The 25,695-nt window shown below is 39.2% G+C and overlaps 2 protein-coding genes across 5 annotated transcripts in view; both read left to right on the forward strand.

The window, feature by feature from the left end:
* The first annotated feature begins 209 nt into the window (after window positions 1–209).
* PNN (pinin, desmosome associated protein) lies at window positions 210–10,339 on the forward strand. Its single transcript, XM_069858478.1, has 9 exons — window positions 210–385; window positions 547–618; window positions 1,430–1,498; window positions 2,633–2,705; window positions 2,809–2,903; window positions 4,824–4,899; window positions 6,541–6,696; window positions 6,779–6,917; window positions 7,945–10,339. The coding sequence occupies exons 1-9, from the start codon at window positions 273–275 to the stop codon at window positions 9,231–9,233; spliced, it is 2,082 nt and encodes a 693-aa protein (XP_069714579.1). The 5' UTR covers window positions 210–272; the 3' UTR covers window positions 9,234–10,339.
* A 4,668-nt stretch (window positions 10,340–15,007) lies between these two features.
* Window positions 15,008–25,695, forward strand: part of MIA2 (MIA SH3 domain ER export factor 2) — a 37,282-nt gene continuing 26,594 nt past the window's right edge. Inside the window, exons 1-6 of one of the 4 annotated variants that reach the window (XM_069858473.1) lie at window positions 15,008–15,286; window positions 16,680–16,813; window positions 18,115–18,201; window positions 18,545–20,936; window positions 23,415–23,633; window positions 23,755–23,852. In XM_069858473.1, coding sequence (XP_069714574.1) covers window positions 15,172–15,286; window positions 16,680–16,813; window positions 18,115–18,201; window positions 18,545–20,936; window positions 23,415–23,633; window positions 23,755–23,852 — 3,045 coding nt within the window. In that variant the 5' untranslated portion in view covers window positions 15,008–15,171. Of the gene's footprint in view, window positions 15,287–16,679; window positions 16,814–18,114; window positions 18,202–18,544; window positions 20,937–23,414; window positions 23,634–23,754; window positions 23,853–25,455; window positions 25,532–25,695 lie in introns of those variants that run through there. The other 3 variants (XM_069858474.1, XM_069858476.1, XM_069858477.1) reach the window with 3 other exon arrangements.

Genomic DNA, 25,695 nt, shown 5'->3' on the forward strand with positions numbered 1-25,695 from the left:
ACGCGCCCGCCCCTCCCGGGCCCCCGCCCCTCGCGGCACCGGCCCCTCGGGAAGCCGCTCCCGTTGGCTCTGAGCGACGTCGCTCCGGCGCTGCCCGCGGGGATTGGCGGGGCCGGGGCGCCGCTCTGCCCTCGGGCCCCGCCATTGGCCGGCGCCTCCCCGCTCCCGCGCGGCCATTGGCTGCGGCGCCGGGGCGGGGCGGTGCCTCGCGCCGTTACCCAGCGGTGCCTTGCGCGGGGCCCGGGCCCAGGCCAGGCCGCGCCGCGGGCGGGATGGCGGTGGCCGTGCGCGCGCTGCAGGAGCAGCTCGAGAAGGCCAAGGAGAGCCTCAAGCACGTGGACGAGAACATCCGCAAGCTCACGGGACGGGACCCCAATGACGTGAGGTGCGGAGACGGCGGCCGTAGGGGTGGTCATTGAGGGAGGGAGGTGGTCGTGGCCCGTGGAGGCCTGGGGTGGGTCGGCGGCGGGGGGGAAGGATCCTTGTTCCCGTCGTACCGGGGAGGAGGGCAGGCAGCGCTCACAGCGCCCCGTGTGTCTCTTGCAGGCCCCCCCAAAACAGACTGCTGGCCATCACAGGCCCCGGTGGAGGTAGAGGGCGCGGGAGCTTACCGCTGAGGTAAGGAGCGGGCAGCGGGGGTTCTTCCACCTTGTTTCTCGGCGCTGGTTTGCTGCCCGTATAACGGGGTGGGCTGTGTTTCTTGTCTGACCCCGTCCCTCATGGAGCTGATGTCTCAGTAAGCAGGCACCGAAGGCCTACAGGGCTTTGGGGGGTTTCTGTCACCGCTTGAAATTTAAAGCACGTAAGAAGTTTAAAAGGATTATTTTCCTTAAGTCTTTTAGCTGTTAGCCTGAAAAATAAGGGAAAACGTGTAAGGTAAGGGAGGAGTTACATGGTGTCTGGGTTCTTGACTCTTTGAAATAATTTAAAAATAAGGCTTTCAATAATTAAGAAACTCATAGCTGTTCCAGGAGGAATAGAAAGAGTTGAAATCAGCAAGAATTTTGAAGTATATGTAGGTAAAACGACTAGTGATTTGTTGTGGGCTTTTCTTCCCGCTCAGGTAGAACAAAAAGGCTAACTTTTATTCAGTAGTTCTTTCTTAATGGAGTATGTAGTGGGTGTTTTACTGAATTTGTATATTAAGCTGCTGATTAAGGCTTAGTATAATATGAGAGTTATTTCAAATGTGAACACTTGAACATAATAGAGGTCCTTGGTTTTGTGTAGCTACATAAGTAAGTTGAGAAATTCTGGTCCACAAGAAGTATGTTTAAGCGCTTTATTGCAGTAGTAACAATAAATGATGATAGAGCTGGGTAAAATTTCTTGTTACCTCATGACCACAGAGCCTAAATAGAGTTAGTAGGTTAAGGTGGCCCTGGGGTTATCCTATGTTACTCCGAGATCACAATTGTTTTCTTTTTAGGCGTGGATTCTCGGATAGTGGAGGAGGACCCCCAGCCAAACAGAGGGATCTCGAAGGGGCAACCAATAGGTGGGTATAAAAACTGATACGGAGTACTTGCTTTATCAGAATGAGGATTTATAACAGTAAGTTTAAAATGCTTTGATTCAGTAACTGTTACAAACTAATGCCTTTCACTGTCTTCTTTAGAGATGACATTTACAAGACTTATTGGAAATATATTTGAGTGACATCCATTGAAGTCTTCTTTTTTTTTTTTTGTACTGTATAATAATAAAGAATATAACACTGCTGCAGAGATAGCACAATACCAAGATTATTGGAATTTTCTGTTTTATGATGCGTGGCCTGCTATGTTACATTCTACTTGGTAGCCCAGATTTGTTTTACAGTAGACAAGTCGAACTATGACCTAGATCTCCCCTTCAATAAATTGAATGCGCCTGGTGTGACAAAGATTCTGATTTTGAGCTTTCACATAAGAATCCAGATGTGTCAGATGTGACTGATTATAGTGAGCTTCATTCTATGGACACTGACGTGCAATGGTAGCTCTTGACTAAAGCAAGGCTTGCTGCTGAATTTTTGTGTTAAGACAAAATGAGTACTGTGAAACGGCTTTAGCTGTAGTAAAATGCTGTGCCACAAAGCTGACAGTGGAAGCCAAAAATGACTTTTTATTTAACCCACTACCTAGTTGTTCTTTGTTAAAGCCTCTATTCATCCAAGTTCTCAGGTCTTAAAGCCTCTTCATACCTGTTTTCTAGGTATTTGGCTAGGTAACTTAAATAGCATTTCCCTTTGGAAAAATCATACTGTCCTTTATATTGTGATGCATTTAAATATGTTTTGTGATCCTGTTATACCAATGGCCATTTTAGAGATTCTCAAAAAAGTGCAACTATTAAAAACGGGAAGTAAATTCCAAAGGTTTTCTAAAACGTCAGATACGGTAGTGAGGTGCACTTTCAGTTTTACTTTACTGTGCAAGTTGTATTAAAACTTAAGCTGTTTTCTCTGACCAGTTTTTACCAACAGTAGGTTCTGTCTGTAGAATGCTCCCTACCAGTCACTGGAACAGTGAGGAGGTTTTTGCTAGAAGTGTTGGTTCTAGATATGCCGACTTATATTTTTCTCATGTTATAAAAGGTGCTGTCCGAAATATGTGTTCTACAGTGACCCCTAATACTTTTTCTTCCTCAGGCTGGGTGGAGAACGTCGGACAAGAAGAGAATCACGCCAAGAAAGCGACGCAGAAGATGATGATATTAAAAAGGTAATACATGATAAATGGAGCTGTGCAGGAGGAGATTTACTTATCTGGGATGCGAACAAAGCAGTTTGGTTGTTGCATTTTTTTTTTTTTATTGTTGTTGTAGCCAGCGTTGCCATCTTCTGTTGTTGCTACCTCCAAAGAACGAACACGTCGAGACCTTATACAAGATCAAAATATGGATGAGAAAGGAAAGGCAAGGTATGCAAAAATCTGTTTTAAGCACTAAAGTGGTGCTTCTGAGTACTAGCATAGGAAGTATGGAAGTATCTTTAGATTCAATGTACTATATAGATGCTATTATGTATTAAAAGCTATGTTGAAAAGGTATCATAATGGTATAAAATTGACTTTTAAAAATAATCTCTCAAAATACAATGGTAGCAACGCATCATTCACGTCATGTAACTGACAGGGGTACTCCTCAGACCACCCACAGGAATAGATTTGTTAGTGCTATTATTGTAACTGATCGTCTTTGAGTAAGACAGAAATATGTATAGCTCCATTGGTTACTTAATATTTTGGATAGTTACAGCTGTCTTGTACATCATCTGTTTTGTTGGTTGAGAGGGGCTTTTGGGTGTGTATTTTCTCTTTTTCTTCCTATCTCTTATTGCTTTCGGCCTTATTACTGCATGTACAGTCTGACCTTCCTTTTGTCGTCTTTTTTGATTCCGCCTATATATCTGTATATCATATATATATATAATTTTTTTTAATTTATTTCGGAGGAGCTTGTTAATGTTCTCTTGAGAAGAGGTGTAGCAAAAGCAAATTTGCAACTGTGTCCAACCTCTTGGACTCTGTCTGCTTCAGTGTGCTGCTCACCTAAGGTATAGGTAATAACCTGTACCTTAAACAGAAGAATGAGAGCTGGCATAAGGAACTATAGACAGCTTCTTTGATAAAGGCCACACATCAATTGACACAGAAAAGGGGCTTTATTTGCTTCTTTTACACTTAGAACACTGCTAACAGACTGCTGTTGCTTCCATCACCAGTTTCCCACTGCTTTCCTCACGGAAAGACTTAAAAAAATTCTTAGTGGACTTTCTAGAGCTTCAGGCACTAAAAGCTTTTTTTCCTCAGTATTGTAATTTTTACTGTTTTACGCTTCAGTAGTCTTCTGGGGAGATGAGAAAATCATTATTGATCTCTGTGACTTGTGGTGGAAAGAGCCTTCTTAAGAGGACAGCATCCATTGAACTCGTGACTTGGCTCAGTGTTTTCTGGGATGTCATTGATATACAAATGCCCCTGAGCAGTCTCTAGCTTTCAATTATTTATTTGTTTCTATTTCTACTGTTTAATATATAAATACCTTTATCTTTCCATGTGAGGTTTGTTCCACTGTATTAGAGCAGTACTAAGTGGAGAGGGTAGCATTCCCTTCCTCTTTTAATTGGCTAAAAGTTCAAGGCAAATAAAAGAGTCTGCCTCTTGCTGTAAAGGCTTATTTTGGGATTACATGGAAAAAAAGAAAAAGTGAAATCCGATAAATTAGTTCTTGCTTAAAAGAAGGGAATTCCTTGGATTTTAGTTAGGTTTTCTCAAAACAACACTTAATTGTATGAGAGCAATTCTGATTTCATCCCATTGTGCAGTATCTCGTTGTAGAAGATGTTGATGGGCGGAACATGACAGATAAGCTTTCACTCCCCTGCGGCTCCATTTCTCCTTAATCCTCTGAGCAGGGGTGTGGGGGTTGTATTTTTCAGAAAGCCGAGTGACCTTCTGGTTGACTGTCTTGTTGATAGCTCCTACTGTATTTACTTAACTTAGCAGTACTCTGCTTTTGCTTTTTTGGTTTTTTGAACATTTCTCTAGTGTCATTATTTCCAGATGCAAAACATGCAGGCTTCCAGTTTTCCCAGCGTTAACTGTGCTGTGTTATGGATAAGAGCTGTGTCTTGCTCTTAAACAAAATATGATATGTCACTGTAAATTATACCCTTGCCTGTTGGCACAGTTGATGTGTGTTCTGTTGCTAATGGCCTTGAGTAATGGTGAGCCTTTAAAAATAAGTGTCTCTGTGGTGGAAAGCTTTTGTGGTTGTTTATGCAAATAAAAATCTTAGTACTTGAACTGATTCTCAAACTTTTCTTTGTTTTTATTCAGGAATCGACGTATATTTGGCTTGTTGATGGGCACTCTTCAAAAATTTAAGCAGGAGTCTACAATTGCTACTGAGGGGGTACTTATTTTTTATTCTTTCAGACTGTCAGTAGTAAAGCAAAAATTTGTGGTTAAGCTGCTTCAAATAGAAAATTCCCTATGGTGTAGGTTGCAGGTGCAACAAATGGGTAAGAGTGCATGTAAGTTTAGTTTAGTTTAGTGGAATTGGGGTGGGAGGCAGGAAAGGGACTCATAATTTTTTAATTTTTTTTTTCTGATGATTGTTTTTCTTAAATGCCATATGTTTTTAAAACATGTAAACCACAAAATAAATTATCTTTTTTCTGTATTTGGGGATCTTTTCAAAGTAAATGTAATTTAATCAGGTAACTAATACTTCAGAGGCTACTTCTGTAGATAATGGGGAGTCAGCATTACTGAAGCAGTGCCCACCCTGATGTGTTTCAGATGTCTAAATGATACTGAGTATGTAGAAATGTATGGTTGTATTCTGCTGTCTCTGACTACATGCGGCTTCTCCCTCCCAGAATAGATAACAGAATTTGTTTTTAATAGACATGTTATGGTACTGAAGTGAAGGCTTTGCATGGCCTAGTGGTCACTTCAAAGAACTTGCTTGTAGGATGGTAGTAACTTTATTTGAAGTATGCCCTTTTGAATGGTGGAGAGCATGGCATTTGTTTACTGTTGCCCTAAATGGGTTATTCAGTTAATACTAATACCCTTTACATTATAGACAGTGTTTGGAAGTCCTGCTTTCAGCAGTCTGATGGAAGAAGATGCAAAGTCTTTAAAAACTTTCCTGCGTAGTGATAGCATAGCCAGCTCGCAGTATTGCTATTGATTCCTTTCAGATCCAGTATTTAGATATCCTGTGTTTTATCTGACTTGTTGTGGAGCACATGAGAAAGGACCAAAGGTCTCTGTTGCCTGCCTTTAGAACAAGAAACGATTGCTTAAGGTAGTCTAGAAACATGGAGTCCTTGTCTAATTTTTAGTAGCATATGTTTGCATAAAGACTTTAAAGAGTTATTGTTCTTTGTGACATTTGCCTGTGAATTTGTATAGGTATTGTTTTCTTCCTGCATAAAAAGTTACTATAAATCAAAGTAGAGGCCCAGGGAGTTTTATGACACAGCTATTTTATTGCCCGCATACCGAACTGTATTTTTATTAGACAGTTGTACAATCTGAGCATATGGCTCTCGAAGACATATAAACAAGGCATTCCTGGGTTATAGTAATATATCTGAATAGCAATGTATATACTGAAAGTATTCACAATGTAGTTTTTGTTGTTCATAAAGAACAGTCTACAGTCCTTCATTTGTTTCTGAGGGAGTTGACTTTTTTCCCCTCCACAAGTGGAATACCTGAAACCTATTTCTCTTTTCTGACATTGGGAAACAAAACCCAAACGTGTTGAAACTTGTACTGAAAATTCAAATCCAAACTGAGATATAGAAAAGCAGGCAGAAATCCACAGAGACCCATAATTTTATGGTTAATGTACAAACAATTAGGTGCCAGCAAGCAATGAGACTTTCTTCTTCCATTGCCTGTAACTCAGGAGATATTTCCTAATGTGTTTTTAGGAATGCCTTTAATGTTGTAAATAATTCAAAGTTTTAATTGGTCCAAATTAGAACACTTTCCTGATTTAGAAAAAATATTTAGGATTCTTCTCTATTTATCTTAGCAAAAGAGGCGACAAGAAATTGAACAAAAACTTGAAGTGCAAGCAGAGGAAGAAAGAAAGCAAGTTGAGAATGAAAGGCGAGAGCTCTTTGAAGAAAGACGTGCTAAACAGACAGAGCTGCGATTACTGGAGCAAAAGGTTGAGCTTGCGCAGTTGGTGAGTTTTAGTTTTGCTGTTGATCCTTCTTTTGTTTAAACTATTCTTGTGTATCTTATGGTTATTTTCTTTAATTTCTCAGCAAGAAGAATGGAATGAACATAATGCTAAAATAATTAAATACATAAGAACAAAGACAAAACCCCACTTGTTCTACATACCTGGCAGAATGTGTCCTGCTACACAGAAGTTGATGGAAGAGTCACAGAAAAAGATGAATGGTAAGTGGTCTTAGTGATACAAAGGCCCTTGTTCCTGCTTCCCTTTGATGTTTGCTGTACAAATTTCTTTTAAGTCTCTGCTTAGATAGATTAATGTCATGGTTAGGACAAATTATGTGTTCTCGCATGGGTGTTCATCATAAGTGAAAATTACTCTTTCAGTGACTTATATTTGTGTTGGATGTGCTTTGATTCTCTTACAAGAAGTCAAAAGAGCTGTATGCATAATCTGAGGTATGTGTTTAAAACGTAGTCCTTTCTATTAGCTTTGGTACCCAGATGTATGCTGGTGCAGAAACTTAGTGTTTTGGAAAGGCAGAATTTGTGGATTGAAGACCCAAGGAAATGCAGGTTTTTTACAAAGCATTTGAGAAGCATTTTCTTAAGAATTTATTTTTTTTTACCTTAATGTGTGTTCGTTTCTGTTTCACAGGATGACTATATTTTTCTTTTGGAAAACAATTTAAAATACTGCGGTTGATGGTAGTCTTACTGTTCTTTCTTATTAAACTAAGAATATATTGGGTTTGGTTTTTTTTCCCGTGGGGAGCTTTTCTTCACTGTGTGGGGTTGGGGAATAGGAGAAGCTAACTCATCTGTCTCAGTAGCTTACGTTATTTAAGCTTTCTTAATACCTAACCAGCCTTTTGCTGATTCTTACTGTCTTTTGTTTACCTTAGGAAGTATAATCTTGTTAATATATAAATACCAGGAAATTAAGGTATTGTTAAGTATATCAGGATAGGCTGTTGTTTGGGTTGATTTTAATGAAGTCAAAAACTCTTCTTGTTAGCTTAGATTTAGGGCTTTACTGTTCTCATAGTCAGCTGAGTTGACTATCCCCTTTGCTTTGTTTTCTTAAGGTAACTAGCAGTCTTTGTTGTTGTGCATGAATTACGCTTGTTACTTCAGAATGGATAAGGATGCAATATTGAAGTAAAAACAGTTTAGTCACTCAGTTAAGGGGAAAATAGACTTCAGTGTGTGTAGATTATCTGAAAATATTATTTATGAATTTGTTCCCTAGCACTCTTTGAAAGCAGGCGAAATGAATTTGCAGAGCAGATTAACAAAATGGAGGCCAGACCCAGAAGACAATCTGTGAAGGAAAAAGAACATCAGGAGGTGCAGAATGAAGAAAAGAAGGAAGAACAGAACAAGGAGCAGGAAGAGGGTAAGGTGGCTCAGCAGGTGGAAGAGTTGGAGACAGGTAATCAGCACAATGATGTAGAAATGGAGGAGGTAGGGGAGGAAAAGGGAAAAATTGGTTCAGGGCATAGTGATGCAGAGAAAGAACAGGAAGAAGATGAACAGAAACTTGAAATGGAGGTTAAAGTAGAAGAGACTACCGAGGTGAGGGAGAATGACAAGCAACAGGATGGTCAGCATGAAGAGGTCACAGTTGCAAAAGAGGAGGGTGAAAACGTTCAGCCAGTGGATAATGAGCAGGATGTGGCTGAAATGATTGAGGCAGATAGCGTAGAACCTGTAGAAAATGAAAATGGCAAAGAAATGGAACCAGAAACAGAGTGTGATGCTCAGCCAGAAAAAGTGTGTAATATTCCTTCTCCCAAGAAGGAGAAAAGTATCAAGCCAGAAATAGAAGCTGAACTTGAAGGAAAACAGGAGAAGGCACCTGAAGCTCAGCCAGAACCTGTGGCTGAGGCTTTATCTCAGCCACAGTCTGTGCCACTGCCACAGTCACCTCAGTTGTCTCAGTCCACTCAGGATACAGAGCCTCAAGCAGACAAGGATGAAAGTGCTGTGGTATCCGTAAAGGTGATCGAGGCACAGACAGAGCAGAGTCAGACACTGAGTGTAGAAATTAAGAGTAAGACTAGGAGTAGGAGCAGGGGTAGGGCAGGGAACAAAACTGGTAAGAGTCATAGTCGTAGTAGCAGCAGCAGTAGTAGCAGTAGTACTTCCAGCAGTACTAGTACTGGAAGTAGTTCGAGCACCGGCAGCACTAGCAGTCGGAGTAGTTCCACCAGCAGCAGCACTACAAGTGGAAGTACTACCAGGGGCAGTAGCAGCAGTAGCTCTAGCAGTAGTGAAAGTAGAAGTCGAAGCCGAGGAAGAGGGCATAACAGAGATAGAAAACGCAGAAGGAGCGCAGACAGGAAGCGAAGGGATGCTTCAGGAGTAGATAGAAGTCACAAGTCCTCAAAAGGTGGGACTAGAGATACTAAAAGTTCAAAGGATAAAAGTTCAAGATCTGACAGAAAGAGGTCAATATCAGAAAGTAGCCGGTCAGGCAAGAGAACTTCACGGAGTGAAAGAGACCGTAAATCAGACAGGAAAGACAAAAGGCGTTAACAGAAGAGACCAAGCTTCCTTAGCCTAATCTTTGCAGCAGAAGATTATTTGAGTGAAAGGATTCCTTGTAAGGAGGTGGAGAAGGCTGCCTTAAGAATTGCATGCTGTAAAAAATCTTTTGAAAAAATGCAGACTGTTTACCAGGCATTCTTGTACTTTTTACATAATTTTGTAAAAGGTTACTTACCAATATTATGTGAAGTTCCCGAAAATGTAAAAATAAAAGATTAACACTCCTTTGCATCTTTTTTTTTAAAAAAAAATCCTGTACTCATTAAGACCCTCTGTATATTTTAGTAGGTGAAGTTTTAAGTAATGTGATCACTTCTTCTGTATCATGTGCTTTTTTTGGTAGAAATAAATGTACATTTTAAATAAATTGTTTGACATGTCCTGTTGACAATTAAATTCCCCTTTTAGATCATATGTACAGAGGCAGTGTTGCAGGAAAGGGATCATTTTGCTTTTCCCCTCCATTCCTTGTAAGAATGTGAATCTTAAGACCCAGTAAAGGGATTAATCTCTCCAGTGTTGGGTAGGAAGGGAAAGTAACTGATTTGGATCTATACCTTTTGTTTTCTTCTGTAATCACAAGCTCTTAAGCAATTCTATCTTCCAGTTTTATAAACTTTTTCCTATCCATTGGCAAGCAGTGCTTAAATGGGAATGTTAACACTGGCCAAGATAGCTCAAGTCATTCTGGAATACCACTCTTATCTGCCTTCTGCAGGTGCTGTGGTAATGTATACGTCTATGTTCTGGAGGCAGTTAATCTGTTTAATGATGGTCCTTGCTCTGATGGCCAGTGGAGGAAAGACTTCAGCTTGCTTCTCGATCAGGATTCTTTTTATTTTAGTTGCAGACTAATCTTTGATCCTTTCGTACCACTAGGAATAAGTGCATTGCAATGTTGGAGTTACCTGGGACTACCTAATACTAATGTAGTGTGCGTGCAGGAATGCTTTCTGAATGTATTCAATACAATTGAAAGTGGTATAGTGTTATCTATGAAGACGAATACTGTTTTTATATGATTTTGTATGGAAAACAAAAACATCTGTTGCTCTGTTCTGTACATGTGCAAATAAATGTGGCTTTGTAGACTACTCTCTCAATGCCTATGATGTTTTCTATACCACAGGTGTATTGCCTTAGTCTTTATACGTTTGAAGCATAAATCATAACTGCAGATGGTTGTACTTTAGAAGGTCCGTATCCAAAATTGTTCTTGTAGGCTTTAATTAACACCTATTAACTGAACATGGATCACTGCTCTAATCTGTGTTGTCTTGACAGGAAGAGACTTCTCAGATCTCATATACCAAATCACAGAACAAGAAGTCCTATAAAGATTTCAGAATGGAAATCACACATGAGCTTTTAGTATATGAAATGCTATATATACCCCATTTTTCTGAAACACAGAGCAGACTTTTACAAAGTTGTAGTTTGGGAGAGTGTCAGTTTTTGGGTTTTTCTTCTGAACCCAGAGTAGTGACGTACTTCTGAAGTGCTGAACTTTGCGACTTAAAGAAATGCATCTAGCAAGGGATGGAGTGTTCTTCCAGCACAAATAGACACAGTGGGAAGACTCTTCAGGCCTCCCCCTTCTTAACAAGTTCAATTCTTCAGATTCTTCAGTCCATTTACTACTTCCATAACCTCTCTCTGCTTCAGCTTCTCTATAATGAGGAAAAAGGAGCTATGAAAAAGGGAAAAAATTAAGAATGAAGTTGAGATGTTTTGAGTGGGCAACATACCTTGTATGTTCTATGCCTGTCTTGTGGAGTGCTTCTATCAGATGTAACAGTAAGTATAACCTTAGAAGGTGGTTGGTTTCAGTTTTTTAGAGCTTTTATACGTTGCACTGACTCTATACCATTTTCTTGTGAACACAGATAAATTGGAAAGCTCTGAGAATGTTTGTTTTCCTGTGATGCTCCACTCGGAGTCCTTGTCAGAGTAGATTTTACACAGATTGTTTATTAAATTGTAAGCTGAAACATGACTTTGCTTACAAGGTACACCTCTTCAAATTCCTTAAGGCAATGCCCTTGTGCTTGGAACACCTTCATTGTTTCTCTTCAAAGGAAACTTGAAAATATTTTTCCTGTGGAAAGTATGTATTGGTGAACTGAACAACCCTCACCAGTGAAACCCTTTTCCAAACCCAGTAAATTTGTAAACAGATTTCTAGAGCATCTCTTATTTATTGGAGAAGTAGTGGTCTTGTGGGTAGTTCCCGGTTATGATTTTGAGATTCAGGCTCTGCTGCTGATTTTGTAGCAATTAACTGTGGTACAACAGGACAAACTTATTCTCTTCATGTACGTCCCAGATCTTTAAAATTAAATTTTCTGCTCGAAGAAGTATTTCTCTGAGACTACAAGTATTTATGATGGGGATTGAACGCTGTGGCAGTGGTGTAGGAGTAATATACGGAGATCTGTGTTTTGGAGCATAAAATTTTTCTTTTTCCTCCTCCCAGTTCTATAGTGCCACCAGCCTTGTTCAGACAGTTATTAGGTGGCAGTGTTCTATTATATGGCAAAGTATGAGACATTGAGAACTTGGAAATATTTTACTTTGGATCTTGATAATATAAATCATAAGTCCCACTATTTTCTAGAAATGCAGTGAGTTGTCATGGTTGTAACAGTTTCTATAATAGGAAAGCAAATGGCTTTTTCTTGTTTGTAATCCTAGTTAAGAGTTGGATTAAATTGAGTTGATGAATGGCTGTTACCTGTTTAGATTTGTATAACTGGAAAAGTTAATTACTTTTACTGTTTTTAATTTGATTTTTTAAAAATTTTCAAACATACTTGCTTAAAAAAAATAAGTATTTTTGGCATGGCATTTGATTCAATGTAAAAGTTGATTTGTATTTTGACCCAAACATCCTAAGTCAAGAGAATGATGTACTATCTTTTTCCATGATTTACTGCTATAATTTACACAGTGAAACCCTACATTCTATGTGGAGCCATTTGGTGCTATCGTAAAAATAACCAAAGCTGCAAATACTGTTGTCATTGTAAATTAGGTGTTGACTTTTATGTACTTCTACCAAATTATGATTTGCTTTGGGATCTTTATTGTTAATGCAGATACTGAATAGTCAAAGAAATGCAACATCTATTGTACTTCTGCAAAGTCACATACTAAAAAGAGCCATCCAGTGTGCCATACTACTCTGTTTATTTAAATTACGCTATTAATTCTAAGTTTATCCTTCTGTGAATTTTAATATAAAATAAGAGATCTCTGCATTTCTAGCTTGGTAGTTTAAGTTAGTAAGATGTCATTGCAAATAAAGTTAGTATTTTCATCCTAACAAAAGCTGTTGGAAATACATATTGCTCTTTCATTAGCTTTGTGTGTATAATACTACTCACATTTGTTGCTTCAGTTCTGCAGAACAGAAACTAACTGAAGTCTCGCTTTATCTCCTATAAAGCTTTCAACTTTGTCCTTTGGGAGCCTATGACAAACTCCATGAATCTTTATCTTTGACTTTAGTTCAAAGGTGATTAGAAGGTATGTTGTATTAACATATAGGAGTTACACCAGCAGAAAAGAATATTTGATATATCTGATTTATTAGTGAAATTACTAGAGGAACAAACAGCAAAATGGAGGTGGCAGCAGTGCTCATCCACCTTTTAACAGCTTTAAACCTAGAAAAATGATTGTTGAGACTAAGCTACATAATAAGCAGTGCCCAGAAAAACTTGAAAATTGCAGGTATAGATTAAACAGAGTAGCTAGGATAAGCTGCAATATTTACTGTCTAAATAAAAAACTTGAGAAATAGTCTGGGTATCCATATGAAACTGAAGTAAAAGCCTTTTTCTGGGTTATTTTGACAAATAAATAATTATTTGTGGATCTCAAGGTATGAGTCTGATTGTTTATCCTACCACACGAACTTCCTGAAGTACATCATTTTAGGTGTCAGAATACCCGGCTTTTCCATTTTTAGGTGAATTAGCTTCATGTTTCCAGGCTCAAAAAGGGGCTATTAGCCTTTCTAGGTCAGTCAGTGTTTTTTGTCACATGTTCTGTGGTTGTATATGTCATTACAAAAGACTCTTTTTACCAGTTGTTAATCTTGGTGGGATAAAAATGTCCTTTGATTTGAATTTTTGTACAACATTTAATATATATAGAGTCCCTCCAATATAAATTTATTGTGTATTCCTTCTCGTTAATCTGTCTTAATATGTAGAGACTTGAGAAGGAATAAAATAGGCTTATCCTACTTTTCTTCTCACCAAATTTCTTTGCATCTGTCATGTTTTAGCTGCTTGGTATTCCATTTCCTGCCCCCCCACCTCTTACAGATAAACCTAGAAGACTCCAGGGAAGGTCTCCAGTCACTGACCCTCCAAGTAACACAAGCTGTAGGGGAGTGAAAGGGAGAGAATATTGATGCTGTGCATGAGGCTGCATCAGAGCTAGTCAGGAGTGAGTGGCACAGCTGATCTATGGTGTATTTTCTCTAGCACAGATGACAGCTCTTCCTTCCCTGGATTACCAAACAGCTGCAGCAGCTGTCAACGAGGTCACAGGATAGGCCGGTCTGACCACTAGGTCATGTGGCAAAGGAAGGGGTCAAAGTATTAGGTTGCAACTGGAGAACATATCGCCTACTGTGATTTGTTTGTTTGTTTGTTTGCAGGATATTGCTGGTTAACATGACCCTGGCTCACTTTGGGCCCTTTCTCCCAACCCCCCGGAGATAACTGGTTTGCTGGCTCAGTAGACCAACCTAAGCACCAGTGTCTGCCAGGTTTGGGTTGTGGAGTAGGAGGAAAGAGGGAAGACATCTATGCTGCAGGTAGGATACAGCTTTGGTTCACAGAAGAGAAAGCAGAGTGAATTCCGCATGAGTCATGCATGAGACTGAAGGAGGGTTAATGCCTATCAGGAGGCATTTGACTGCAAGCATTATCAAGCTGGGAAGGTACACAGATTCTTGGGGTGCTATCGAAAAGGGAGAGAGGAGGCTGCCTCATGCAGAAAGGTAAAGGTAAAGCCTGTAGGATTTCATTTACAGCTCCATGCCTATATAACCATACTACTTTAAGCATAATCTGTATTTGAGAAAACATTGTTTACAAGTCCACATTGGATAATGGGTTGCTAAGAAACAGGATATTCCTTAAAACGTATGACATGTCACCTGCTTACCTTTGGTACATTTCTCTAGAATACATAATGTATAGATACCACATGAATTTTCTGGTTGTCTGAAGAGCCTGAAAACTGCCAAGCACTTTTAAAAGACTTTGGAGTTGAGTAAATATTCCCCATGCTAAAGGATTGTACTTAGTATCTAGTGCATGAGAAAGCTCCAAAAGAGTATGTGGGAAAAAAACCTTTTGTTCCGAGTTTCCCATGACCTATAACTAAGCTAAAACATATCAGCACACACAATACCTAGTTTACTAAATAAAGCTAGAAAATTGTCACTAGCTGTACTAGCAACCCTGCAAATCAATAGAAGCATAACATTAATAGTCCATAGTAAAATCAGATGGAAGATGTACATCAAAAATGCATTCATAATCCAGATAAAATCCCAATACAACTCTTCCTGAATTTCCCCTAACACAATCTTCCACAAATTCAGTACAAAAGAAAACTGACAGAGGCTAAATTTTGATGTGAACAGAACAAGTTTCTTTGTATTCAAAACATCAGACTAGCTATCACAACACAGTTAATTATTAAACATCATGTGTATAATCAGGATACCAGACTGCAGATTGTTAGCAGTGTACTTCTGTTTAAGCAGATGAGAGAAGGAAAGCAGGAATGTAAGGTTTTCTGTAATGTTTTGTTACGCTATGAAAAACAACGTAGAATATTCTCATTAAATGCACGTCAACACAGCTTCCACAGTTTCTGTACACTCTAGATTTAATCTAAAATGTCACGGATCTTGGATCAGAGAATTTTGCTGTTAGTAATTTCATGTTTAACGAGACTGCAGAGTACAAAGGTACTTTCAGAATGGAAGAAGTGTGGTGATCGGGAATGTGAGAGTAAGTACAAGTTTTTGGTTTGATTTTTTTTTTCTTTTAAAGGAGTCTGTGGTGTATGTGCAGCTATTGTGAATCATAATGTTGAAATCAGTAATGAAACAGACTGAAAATGAGTAGCCATAAAAAAATGTTTGTAGTCAATATACTAAGTTTATGAGGAATAGACTTAAACTTTTTCAACAAAAAGAAAGGAAGACATGCTGGATTGTGTTGTGTAAGTATATGAAGATCAAAGTTCGGTAGAAATGCTCTCGAATACCTAGGTTTTCTCAGGTTTCCTCAAAACCGGAAGTATAAAGCAGATATAAGTACTTTTAACTCGTTCTTTACAGGTACAAAAGAAATGTAAAAAAAAAAAAAACCCAAAAAAAATGTTACGCTCTGAACTGTGAAGGACAATTCGATATCTTGTGTTACAGTACATTCACAGCCCATTCTGCAAAGCTGTTTTTCTACTGTAAACAAACTGTTTGGTTTGGATTTTTTAAACCTTCTTACAAAAGACACTGTTAAAATATCCTCTTTATTTTTTTCTTCTTTAACATGAAGTAAGAGCAGTAATTAGTTATGGAGTTCTTGGCAAGCAAATAGCTCAGGAGGAGGCAGAGACACTGAATCACAAGTGGGCAAAAATAAATAACACCCCATTTATTAGCCACTGTGAAACCTGTCATAATCATGTGCAGTTGAAGCTGTTTCTAAGACGTTTCTGTTCGTTTGGCAGCCTTAATTATTGCACTGACAATGTGCATATCTTCTCCTGAAGCTGAAGAGACCTTAGAATTCCTGTTGATGGATTTATATTTTCCTGTGGAGCCATACTGACTTCAGTGGGGAGACAGGGGTGGAGACAAAGAGTATGTAAAGTCATTCAAATTGAATTGGGAATTTTGTTAACAATATCTTTAAGGTTTATATTGCTTGAACTTATCTGTTTTATTCATAAGATAAATGTATTCAAAATAGAGGACAAAATCCTTGAAATAGTCACTAAATTTATCTTGGATCTTATAAAATATACAGTTATGTGTATGCCTAGAAAATATATTTTAGCTGTTTAGATCTGGCTTTAGTAACTGAACTGGCTAGTTCTCCACATGCATTTCAGCACTGAAAGCTTGGCTGAATAAGGACTTGAAAATGCCCATATAGGACAACAGCTTTTCTCCTTGATACCTGTAGTAAATACAAAAGAAAACAGGATAGGGCTGCTTTTTGAATTAGTTGCTTTCCACTTTATAATATAAATGGATTAGCATCATAACAAAGCACATGCTTTGTTATGTATTAACAAACATTTAAACATATCTATATATATTGGACTCCTTCACTAACCTGACAGAACAAATGGCTGCTATACTTACTTATTTTTAATTTCTATATACTGTTCCAGCGGCAATGAGCAGAGTTCAAGCCACTACAGACTACTTAGGGCCTGACTGCCGGTACCTTAACTTCAAAGCAGGGGAAGAGATAATGGTGTACTCCAAACTTTCAAGGAAAAATGAAAACTTATGGACAGGAAGTGTAAGTACTTAAATCTGACAGACTTTCCCCATAAATAACTTGGCATAATAATAGCATAACAACTGTAGTCTGCTTGTGTCTAGGGATATTTTGTCTCTATTATACTATTAACCAGTCACAGATCAACCCAGTATCTGGAGATGGGTCATTGTTATTATCTTTATATAGAAAGGGAAAATGAAATCTTGGAAACGAGTACTCATGGAGAAACAAAGTCAAGATCAGAATCAAAGTTTTCTGTCTCCCTCATCTAATCAGTTGGCTATAATGATTTCCTCTGTTTCCCTCAAGAACATTCAGGTCTATTAGGTCAGGTACTTACAGGTCTGTGGGTAAAAATGTTTTACAGTTGCTTAATCAGTGTTCCAGTATTGGGACGTGCCTTCACTGTTCAGGGCTCAAAGAAAGTTCCAGAGAAGTTATCATGCATAGTTAACAATTTGGCACAATCGACAATGCAGTTGGAACAGACAGGTAGTTCTGTTATAGCTGAGAAGGAACAAATGCATTGATCCAAATCCAACTGCTAGTAAGACAATGTGAGTGCTTCAGAACTAGAAGACACTGGTAAACTACTTTTTTCTGTAAATGATCTGTCACCTTTGTTGTTTAACAGTGAGATTCAGTCTTCCTTTTATCTGTCCAAGAGTTTCTTGGCAGGTACTCACTATTCCTTCCTTTCAAAGATATATTTCTCTATTTAAAGCTACGTGCAATGGTTTGATGTAAATCTAGTGGTTGGTTTCTTGGACTGACCCTTACTTGATTCTTCTGGTCACCATCATCAACTTATTCTCTGTAGTGTTGCTGTCAGTGCCATTTTCTCTTCAGTGGTAGCTGGCCTCTTACCTGAATTTCTTATCCGACTTTTCTTGTAACTCATTATGAGTCATTAGTTACTAGTTATTAAGGTACAATTTTTCTCCCACTTGAGTCAACAGAAAACTTGCAGCCAGTTTTAGTAGGAGCTGACAGAGACCACCTGTGCACACAACACTGTCTTCAGCTGAAGCAGTTGTTAAAGCTACTGGCTTGGTGGTTCTGCATAAACACACGTTCATAAAAACAATACACAAAGTAACAGCATGAAGTAACATACTCCCCCTTGCATTCTGAAATGGCAAATGGAACACTTTTGTCACGGAAAAATAAACCGATCTTTTGACCAAACAAAATTAAAGGCATAGGGAACGGTCTTATAAGCTTATTATTTGTTTATTCATACTTTTCTAGCATGTATGCAAGCATCTAACATACTTATCAGTGAAGTTTAAATGCTTTCATTCTTTTAATTTTTACAGAAAGGAAAGGATTTTGGATATTTCCCAAAAGATGCTGTGAAGGTTGAGGAAGTTCTTATTGCAGATGAAGTTGAAGTGCTCACTAAGGTAAACCGTCATCACCAGATTTGCCAATGTAGTTCATAGGTATTAAAAATCTAATATCCAGTTAGAAATTCAAGTGTTGATGCATATTTTATTTCTGATAATTAAAAACATGGGGATTTTTCATTATTGCTCCATTTATGTGTTTATTGTTCTCTGAAACAATTTTTATACAATACATTATATAGAACCATTAATAATAATAGAACTACTTACAGTCCTTAGTGTAAAATGATATATGTATAATTACACAGAAAGAAACAGAATAAAGATATGTTACTATGCTACACAATGCTGTAGAAAATTACACATTAAAACATTTTAAAAGTTAATATTGTTCTTTCAGGAAGCTGATTTCCTTTGTCTTGATGGAGATCAGTACACTTTTGAAAATGAAGACAATGCATTAAATTATCAAAACAAAGAAAGCGAATATTCATCATCTGATGTAGAATTAAAGCTGCATGAAAATGAACTCTTAAAACATACAAGAGACACAATGGAAAAGGAAGAAAGAGTTGTTTCAGTTTCTGAAAATGATTCCAAGGAGTCTCACACTCAGGAGGAATCTGCAAGCAAAGAGTCTGTTAGAAAAAATGAGAACATAAGAGATGATACTGGAGAGCCGCAAATGCAAACCAGTGTCCCACTAAAACCTGTTCCAACTCAGTCTAGCTGGATTGCAGGATGGTTCACCACAGAAAGTAAAAACAATGAAGAGCCCTTAAAAGTCACTACTGAATCTTCAGAAGAAAATACGTACCGAGGCAGAAAACTAGTGGTAACTGATGAAAATTACTTACAGGAGCCAAATGATAAGGAGGAACAAGAACCCCCAGCATCTGTTTGGTTTCAAGGTGGACTGACAGACTTTCTGTATTTTGAGAAAGAGAATGTGGGTGTTGATTTAGCATCAGAAAATAATGATCCACAAATCCATGAGGCTGCTAGTGTGCCTGGACATTCTAATAAAGAACCAGAAACATCAGTCACAGAGTTACTGACAGAAGAAGAAAAGACCGAGAGCCAAGAATCCACATCAAATTGGTTTAATTTGGGTTTAAGTACTGTTCTTAATTTTGGCCATGCTGAGAAAGCTAGAGACCAGCAAAGCGGAGAAACAGAGGATGAGGCAAATAAGAATGAAGACGTGCAGACTTCAGATCAGAAAGAGTCACACACAGACAAAGAATCAAAGGAGACAGTTAAAGCAGTGACAGAAGAAGATGAAGAGAATTATGCACAAGATATGATAGATTCAAACAGTAACGTGCCAAATCCTGGTGAGATACCAGCAAGTATGCATACCCTTAATGACACCAAAAGGACCTCCAATAGCACAGATTCATCTTTTGATATACAAACAGATGACAAAGAGAAGTCAAATGAACCTTACACTTCAGAACAAGACTTGGTATCAGAAAGCCAACTGCTGAAAAACACTGAAGCTGAAAAGAGAAATCGGGAGTCAGAAAGAAAACATGGCCACTCAGGTTGGTATACAAATATCTATAATAGCTTTATTAATTATAATATGAACACAAATGATAATCAACAGGGGCATGAATCAGTTGCATCAGATAAGATTCCTTCTCCTCCTAGCTCACCTCAGACTTGTGATCCCTTAGACACAAAAAACATAGAAGAAAAGCCTGAACTGTCTGAAGAACAGAGCCACTTCTCTTTTAGCAGTTTTGCAGATATGCTGATGTTTTGGAGTTCAACAGCCAAAGAAGAGCAAGTACAGAGCTTGCAAGATGATGTACTTTTTAGTGAAGAAACTCCTCAAGCTGAAAATGCTAATGAAATACTAAAAGGAAAAAATAACAAAGCAATGAAATTACAAGAAAATCAGAGAGATATTGAGGAGGCATCTGAAAAAGATGAGGATGCAATACAAGAAAGCAATTTCTCTTCCTCACTAGCTGTGCAAAATAATGAATATGTTAATGAAAAAGCAAAACATATTCTAAAATTAGTTGGTGATAGCGATGCTTCACAAGTTTTGTCTGCTGAAACACAAGTACAACCTGAAGTATCTCAAAAACAATATGTACCCTGCTTTAGTTATTCCAGTGCTGCAGGACATGTTTCGAAGAGTAGCGAAAGTCATGAAAACACCAATAAAAAAGGTTATTTTAATGACCCTGTCTACAAAGACTCTCTACACTTACATTCAAAATTAAATTTTGAAAATACAGTGTACATTGGAACACATCTGCAGGGAAAATCAAAACTGGAAACAGTCGAAGCAGTGCCAAAAGAACAAAATAACCTGAACACTTACATTCATGAATCTGTAAATTCAGAAAATGAATTACAAAGTTATGGGGAACTACCAGGAACTGCAGATAATTATCTGGGTATGAAGAAGACCCCATGTGACAGTGAGCTGGGTTTTACTCTGGAAACATCTGAGAAAGGCAAACCAGTCAAATGCTGTGATACAAAACAAAAGTCAGCATTGAAAAGCCAGTTCAAAACGGATGGTGATGTAAAAGAAAAACCTCACAAACCAGAGAATAAAAACAACCCACTGGGTTTGCATGAAAATAACATCAAATATTTCAGTGAGGTTGCTGTTAATGATGAACAGGATCAGAATTCTGAGAAGTGCCAAGAATTGGCTCCAGACCAATTGGCTCCTCACCCCTCATCTAGTCGTTTCAGTTTAACAGGTACCAAAACTTCTGAAGAAACTGGCAATTTGGAAGGCATGTGGAGTTTCCAAATGGCAGGTAAAAACTGCTTGCTGAGAATAGAAGAACTAAGCTTCCATGATGAAAAAGGCTTCAGTATATGCCTTGATAAAATACTATGGGGAAAAGAAACTGAAGGCACCTCAAAGCAGAAGGTTAAACATAACAAATCAGATAATAGTAATGTGGATACCTCCAAAGGGAATGATCTTCAGCTCAAGTGCAATATAATAAAAGTGGCAGTGGAGGAAAAAAATGCAGCAAAATCTACCAGATTAGTAAAAGGCAGGACAACACTTGATACTCTTGCTGATAGCTTGTCAGGAGTGAAGCTACAAACCGAACAAATTCCTATGAAGATGCAACATGAAGGTGAAACAAAACAACATGGCAGGATTGATGTTCCCATTATGACCTTCTGGTACCAGAGAATGGGTCAGAGTGCATTCTTAATTCAGATCTTAGAAAGCAATACAAAAATCACATGTGATATAGAAAAACAAAAGATTATTCTGTATCATCAGACTTAAGCCATCACTTTAAGCCATTACGACAGTGTAAGACAGAAAAACATACAAAATTAATCTGAGTTTTGGAAGGCATCATCAAACACTACTTCCAAAGGCACAATAACACCAGCTGAATCCAAGTCCAAAAAAGAAAAATTATAAAAAAAATTTAATGACAACAAATGCAACAGAGCAGTCATGTGATATTAGTCTGACTGAATGTGAACTTTTACCCTAGAAGCCCTCAAAAACAAAAAAAAATTAATTAAATCTCAGCAATTTAAGATTGCTCAGAGACCTGACTGATGAAGCATATGTTAAAAAAGAAGATACTGTTGTAAATTAAATGATGGATAATACTGAAAAATTAATTACTGGTATTAAAACAAGATAGGAGAGGGAAGGAAAAAGAAAATCTGAGCAAGTCAAAGTTCAGAAATACAAATAATAAAATTTATATTCTAACAGAAAGGGTTCCAGGTAGTATTTTCATCAAACCATCAGTGTTCTTAGTAAATATACGTAGTAAAACTAACAACTATGCCTGTAGAAAAAAGTCTGAGGATGCACGTTTTGTCAAAAAAACCCAAATGAAAATAGGGATGACACTCAGACTGGTATAAGTCAATATTGCACAGAGGAATGAGATGGAGTTAAGAGAAAATTAATCTGATCAAGGAAAAGACACTTCTAAATCTGTAGAAGGTGTGGGAAATTATGAAATAAATTTGGAAATCATGGAGGATAAATTTGAAGAAGGACAGATCAGCATTTTAGAAAAAATACTGCTGCAGAATCCAGTGAGAACAAGGAAGTTGACAAAATCATAGTAGGGTTGACAGAGTTCATGTCCCAAAACCCAAGCAAAACCAGGCAAATATTTTATGATAAACACTAACATTTACCCAACTCATTGATTACATTCCAACAATTTTATTTAAAGTAAAAACAACATGTTAAACAATCCCTCCATGAGTGAAGCAAAATGCTGCAGCTGCACCAGCAATTTAAAAAAGATTCATCATGTAATCCCAGCTTCCTCATGTAAAGACGATGTTATGCAGAGAAAACAAGGGATTGTGTCTGCATAAAAGGGGCACAATTTGGACACTGGGCAGGAAAAATGTATGGAAAACAGAAACGTTCTTCTAGAACTGCCAGAGCTATTGCTGCTATAACAATTAAATGCACAGCCCAAACTGCAGCCAAAAAGTACTGGTCTGCTTCAGCGACAGTGATTTAGTGAGAACAAAATCTGCTTTGTTTGAGGAAAAAAATACGACAGATACAACACTGGCTCCTGGTAGTTTAAAATCAAGAGGTAACAAGCCAGACTCATAGTAGTTAATGACTGATTTATGACACTTCAAAGGCTTGATAATACAGATTGAGTTAATATAATGTTAGCAGCTTGAGGGCCAGTTACTCTTCCTGAATTTTGACTATTGGACTATTTGTGATGGGTATCTTTGGCTACTACTGATTTGAAGCACAAAGATTAATATTAATCAATTTGTCTTATAAGTAGTATTTGTTATTTCTACAAGGGTAAGTAGGGTGTGGGGTTTTTTTGAAAGCAAGGTTATATTTGCTTCAGGAAACTTACTCCAAGCTACTGACACTGAGGGATCTAGGTGCCTTCAGTCATAATTTTGCATGAACATGCCTGTAGTTTCTTGTATTTCGCAGTGAAGTTTGTTATCTTATGGGAAGTTGTTAATCTTTAATCCAATGTGGCATTTTTAATTTGTCTTTTTGTGAAGCTTTTCCCACTTGCTTAAAGTTGTCCAAACTCTGTTCTGAGACCATTATCTGAACAAGTATTTCTTAAATCATAAATCTGTAGCATGTTTTTACTCTAATGTAGCACTCTACTGTTTGGCTTCAAGCTGCAAAAAAATTTAAAAAAAAATCAAAATAACTGTAGAGGTTAATATCTTCTAAAAGTCTGTATGTCTGAGTGTTGAATCCTCTTAAAATAAGCATTTCCCTTCACAATTATTTGCAGGAGTAGGCAGTAGAAGAAAGCTACTAGAAAATCCACCAGAAAAGGAACATGAAATGAATGCAGCTGTAGACAGTGAATGTGACAGTAACCAACATTCAGAAGCAACAGCAATTCCTTCAATAAGTTCTGAAGAAAAAATGGACAGTTCAGTCACTGACTCTCCATTTGATGTCGAAAAGCCTTCGTCAGATGCCATCCAGAACTATGTTCCAAGTAATGGTAGGTGTTAAGTTTCTTAAGGAAAATTTGCAATCTTAAAAACCAGTACAAATTGTAATGACAGTAAGTTGGCAATTGTAATGTAAAACCTCTGTTTTTTTCCATATGAACAAACCAAAAGGAGGCTGGATGTATCAGATACTTCAGTGCCTGAATGCTCCTGAGATCGGGGAACTGGTAAAATTTGTATTTTCAGCAGTAACAAGCATTATCAAAAAGGTAAGTATTCTTTATGTGATATATTATGTGATATACATTAGCGCAAAATTAAGCCAGTTATTGGTTATATTCTGCAACATAGCTCCTAAAAGAAAGAAAGGACCTTCTAAATAAACCCTCTGCAATCCCGTTGCTTCTGGGGGTATCTTATGCTAATGAGATAGAGATGAATCATGAAAATGTCAGGTTAGGTACTGTTCCTCTGCCTCTGTTGTTTGCATTGCAGAATCTGATAAATGTAGTGTGGATTATTTTCTGCAGAACCGCCAGGAAACACTTCAGTGGTACAACAATTTGGGGTGGTTTTTTTGTTTCTTTGTGTTTAAATGAAGTTCATAGTTTCCTCTAGTTCCCATGACAGTACTTAATGGATATAACTGCACAAGAAAGAGTGCTACTAGAGGAATGTAAATGGTGTTGCACTGTCCCCTCTAAATACAAGAGTAATACCAGCTAAAATGGTATATAGTAGACATAATTTTAGTACTTTGGTAACCTTGTTTAGAGCGGGTAACTGAAGGTTAAGAACCCCATAAATTTGGTTGTGATTTCCAGTGTGCTTACTTAAATTCTGGCTAAATTGTAACCTAGAGGAAAACGGAAGTGGTTTGGTTTGGTTTTTTTTTTTCCCTCCACCTCATGAAGCAGATGGGATTTCAGTGCTCATTGCTAGTTTGATACTATGGTCAAACTCATTCTTGTACTGTTTGCTACAGCTGAAAGAGCCAGCCACTGCGACCTATTACAGTCTCCTAGGTGGTACCAGCTCCACAGGACAGTCGCTTGCCTTGCATTGTGAAAACCCAGTTAGGATAGAATCGGAGAAGCACAGAATCATAGGATGGTTTGGGCTGGAAGGGACCTTAAAGCCCATCCAGTTCCAGCCCTGCTATGGGCATGGACATCCCACTAGATCAGGCTGCCCAAGGCCCCACTGAACACCTCCAGGGATGGCGCAGCCACAGCTTCCCTGGGCAACCTGTGCCAGTGCCTCAGCGCCCTCGTGGTGAACAAATTCCTCCTTATGTCTAGTCTAAATCTGCCCCTCTGCAGTTTATACCCACTGCCCCTCGTCCCATCACTACAGGCTTTTGTGAACAGTCCCTCTTTTTTAAAAAAACAGTTGCCGCGCGGCCGCCAGGCGGCGCCCTCCCCCGCCCCCCCTCACGTGCGCAGCGCGCGCGCCGCTCTCCTGCCCTCCACCTGCCGCCCCGGCCCAGCGAGGGCCGCTGTTCGTAAAGACCTGGTAGCCGCACGGGCGCGGATGGAAGCGGCGAACGCCACAGGGGAGGCGAGATTCCCTGTCAGTCGCTTTGAGGAGGAGCGACAGGAGGTGCGTGGCCAGCGGGGGCCACGGGAGGACGAGGGGACGACGTCCCGCAGCCCTGAGGCGCGCCGGCTCCGCGCCTGCTCGCCGGGCCCCGAGCCGGAGGCTGCCGTCGTCGGGCCCCCCCCAGCTGCCCCGGCAGTGGTATCTCCCGCGGCCCCCACTCGTGTCGCAGTGGTTTTTGTCCGCCCCCCCCTCGCCGTGCCGCGGCGGTGGTACGGGCCGGTTGTCAAGCCGGGAGGCGGAAGGGGCCGCTCCGCGCGCCATGGCCGCCGCCGGCGCCCCGGGCTTGGCCCCCGCCGGGCTGGGGCTGCGGGGCGGCCTCGGGCCGGCCTGGGACCGGGCGCGCACGGTGAGTGCGGGGCCCGACCGGGCTCGGCCTTCGGGGCCAGCGGGGCGGCGAGGAAGCCGGAGCGGGGAAGCGAGCGCTCCCCGGGTTCACACGTACGCTCGCACCGGGCTGGAGGGGCGGGGCAGCCTGGCCGGTTCGTCAAAGAAATGCGAGATTAAAGCTTT

Source organism: Phaenicophaeus curvirostris, chromosome 5, assembly GCF_032191515.1.
Source record: "Phaenicophaeus curvirostris isolate KB17595 chromosome 5, BPBGC_Pcur_1.0, whole genome shotgun sequence".
Classification (NCBI taxonomy): Eukaryota; Metazoa; Chordata; class Aves; order Cuculiformes; family Cuculidae; genus Phaenicophaeus; species Phaenicophaeus curvirostris.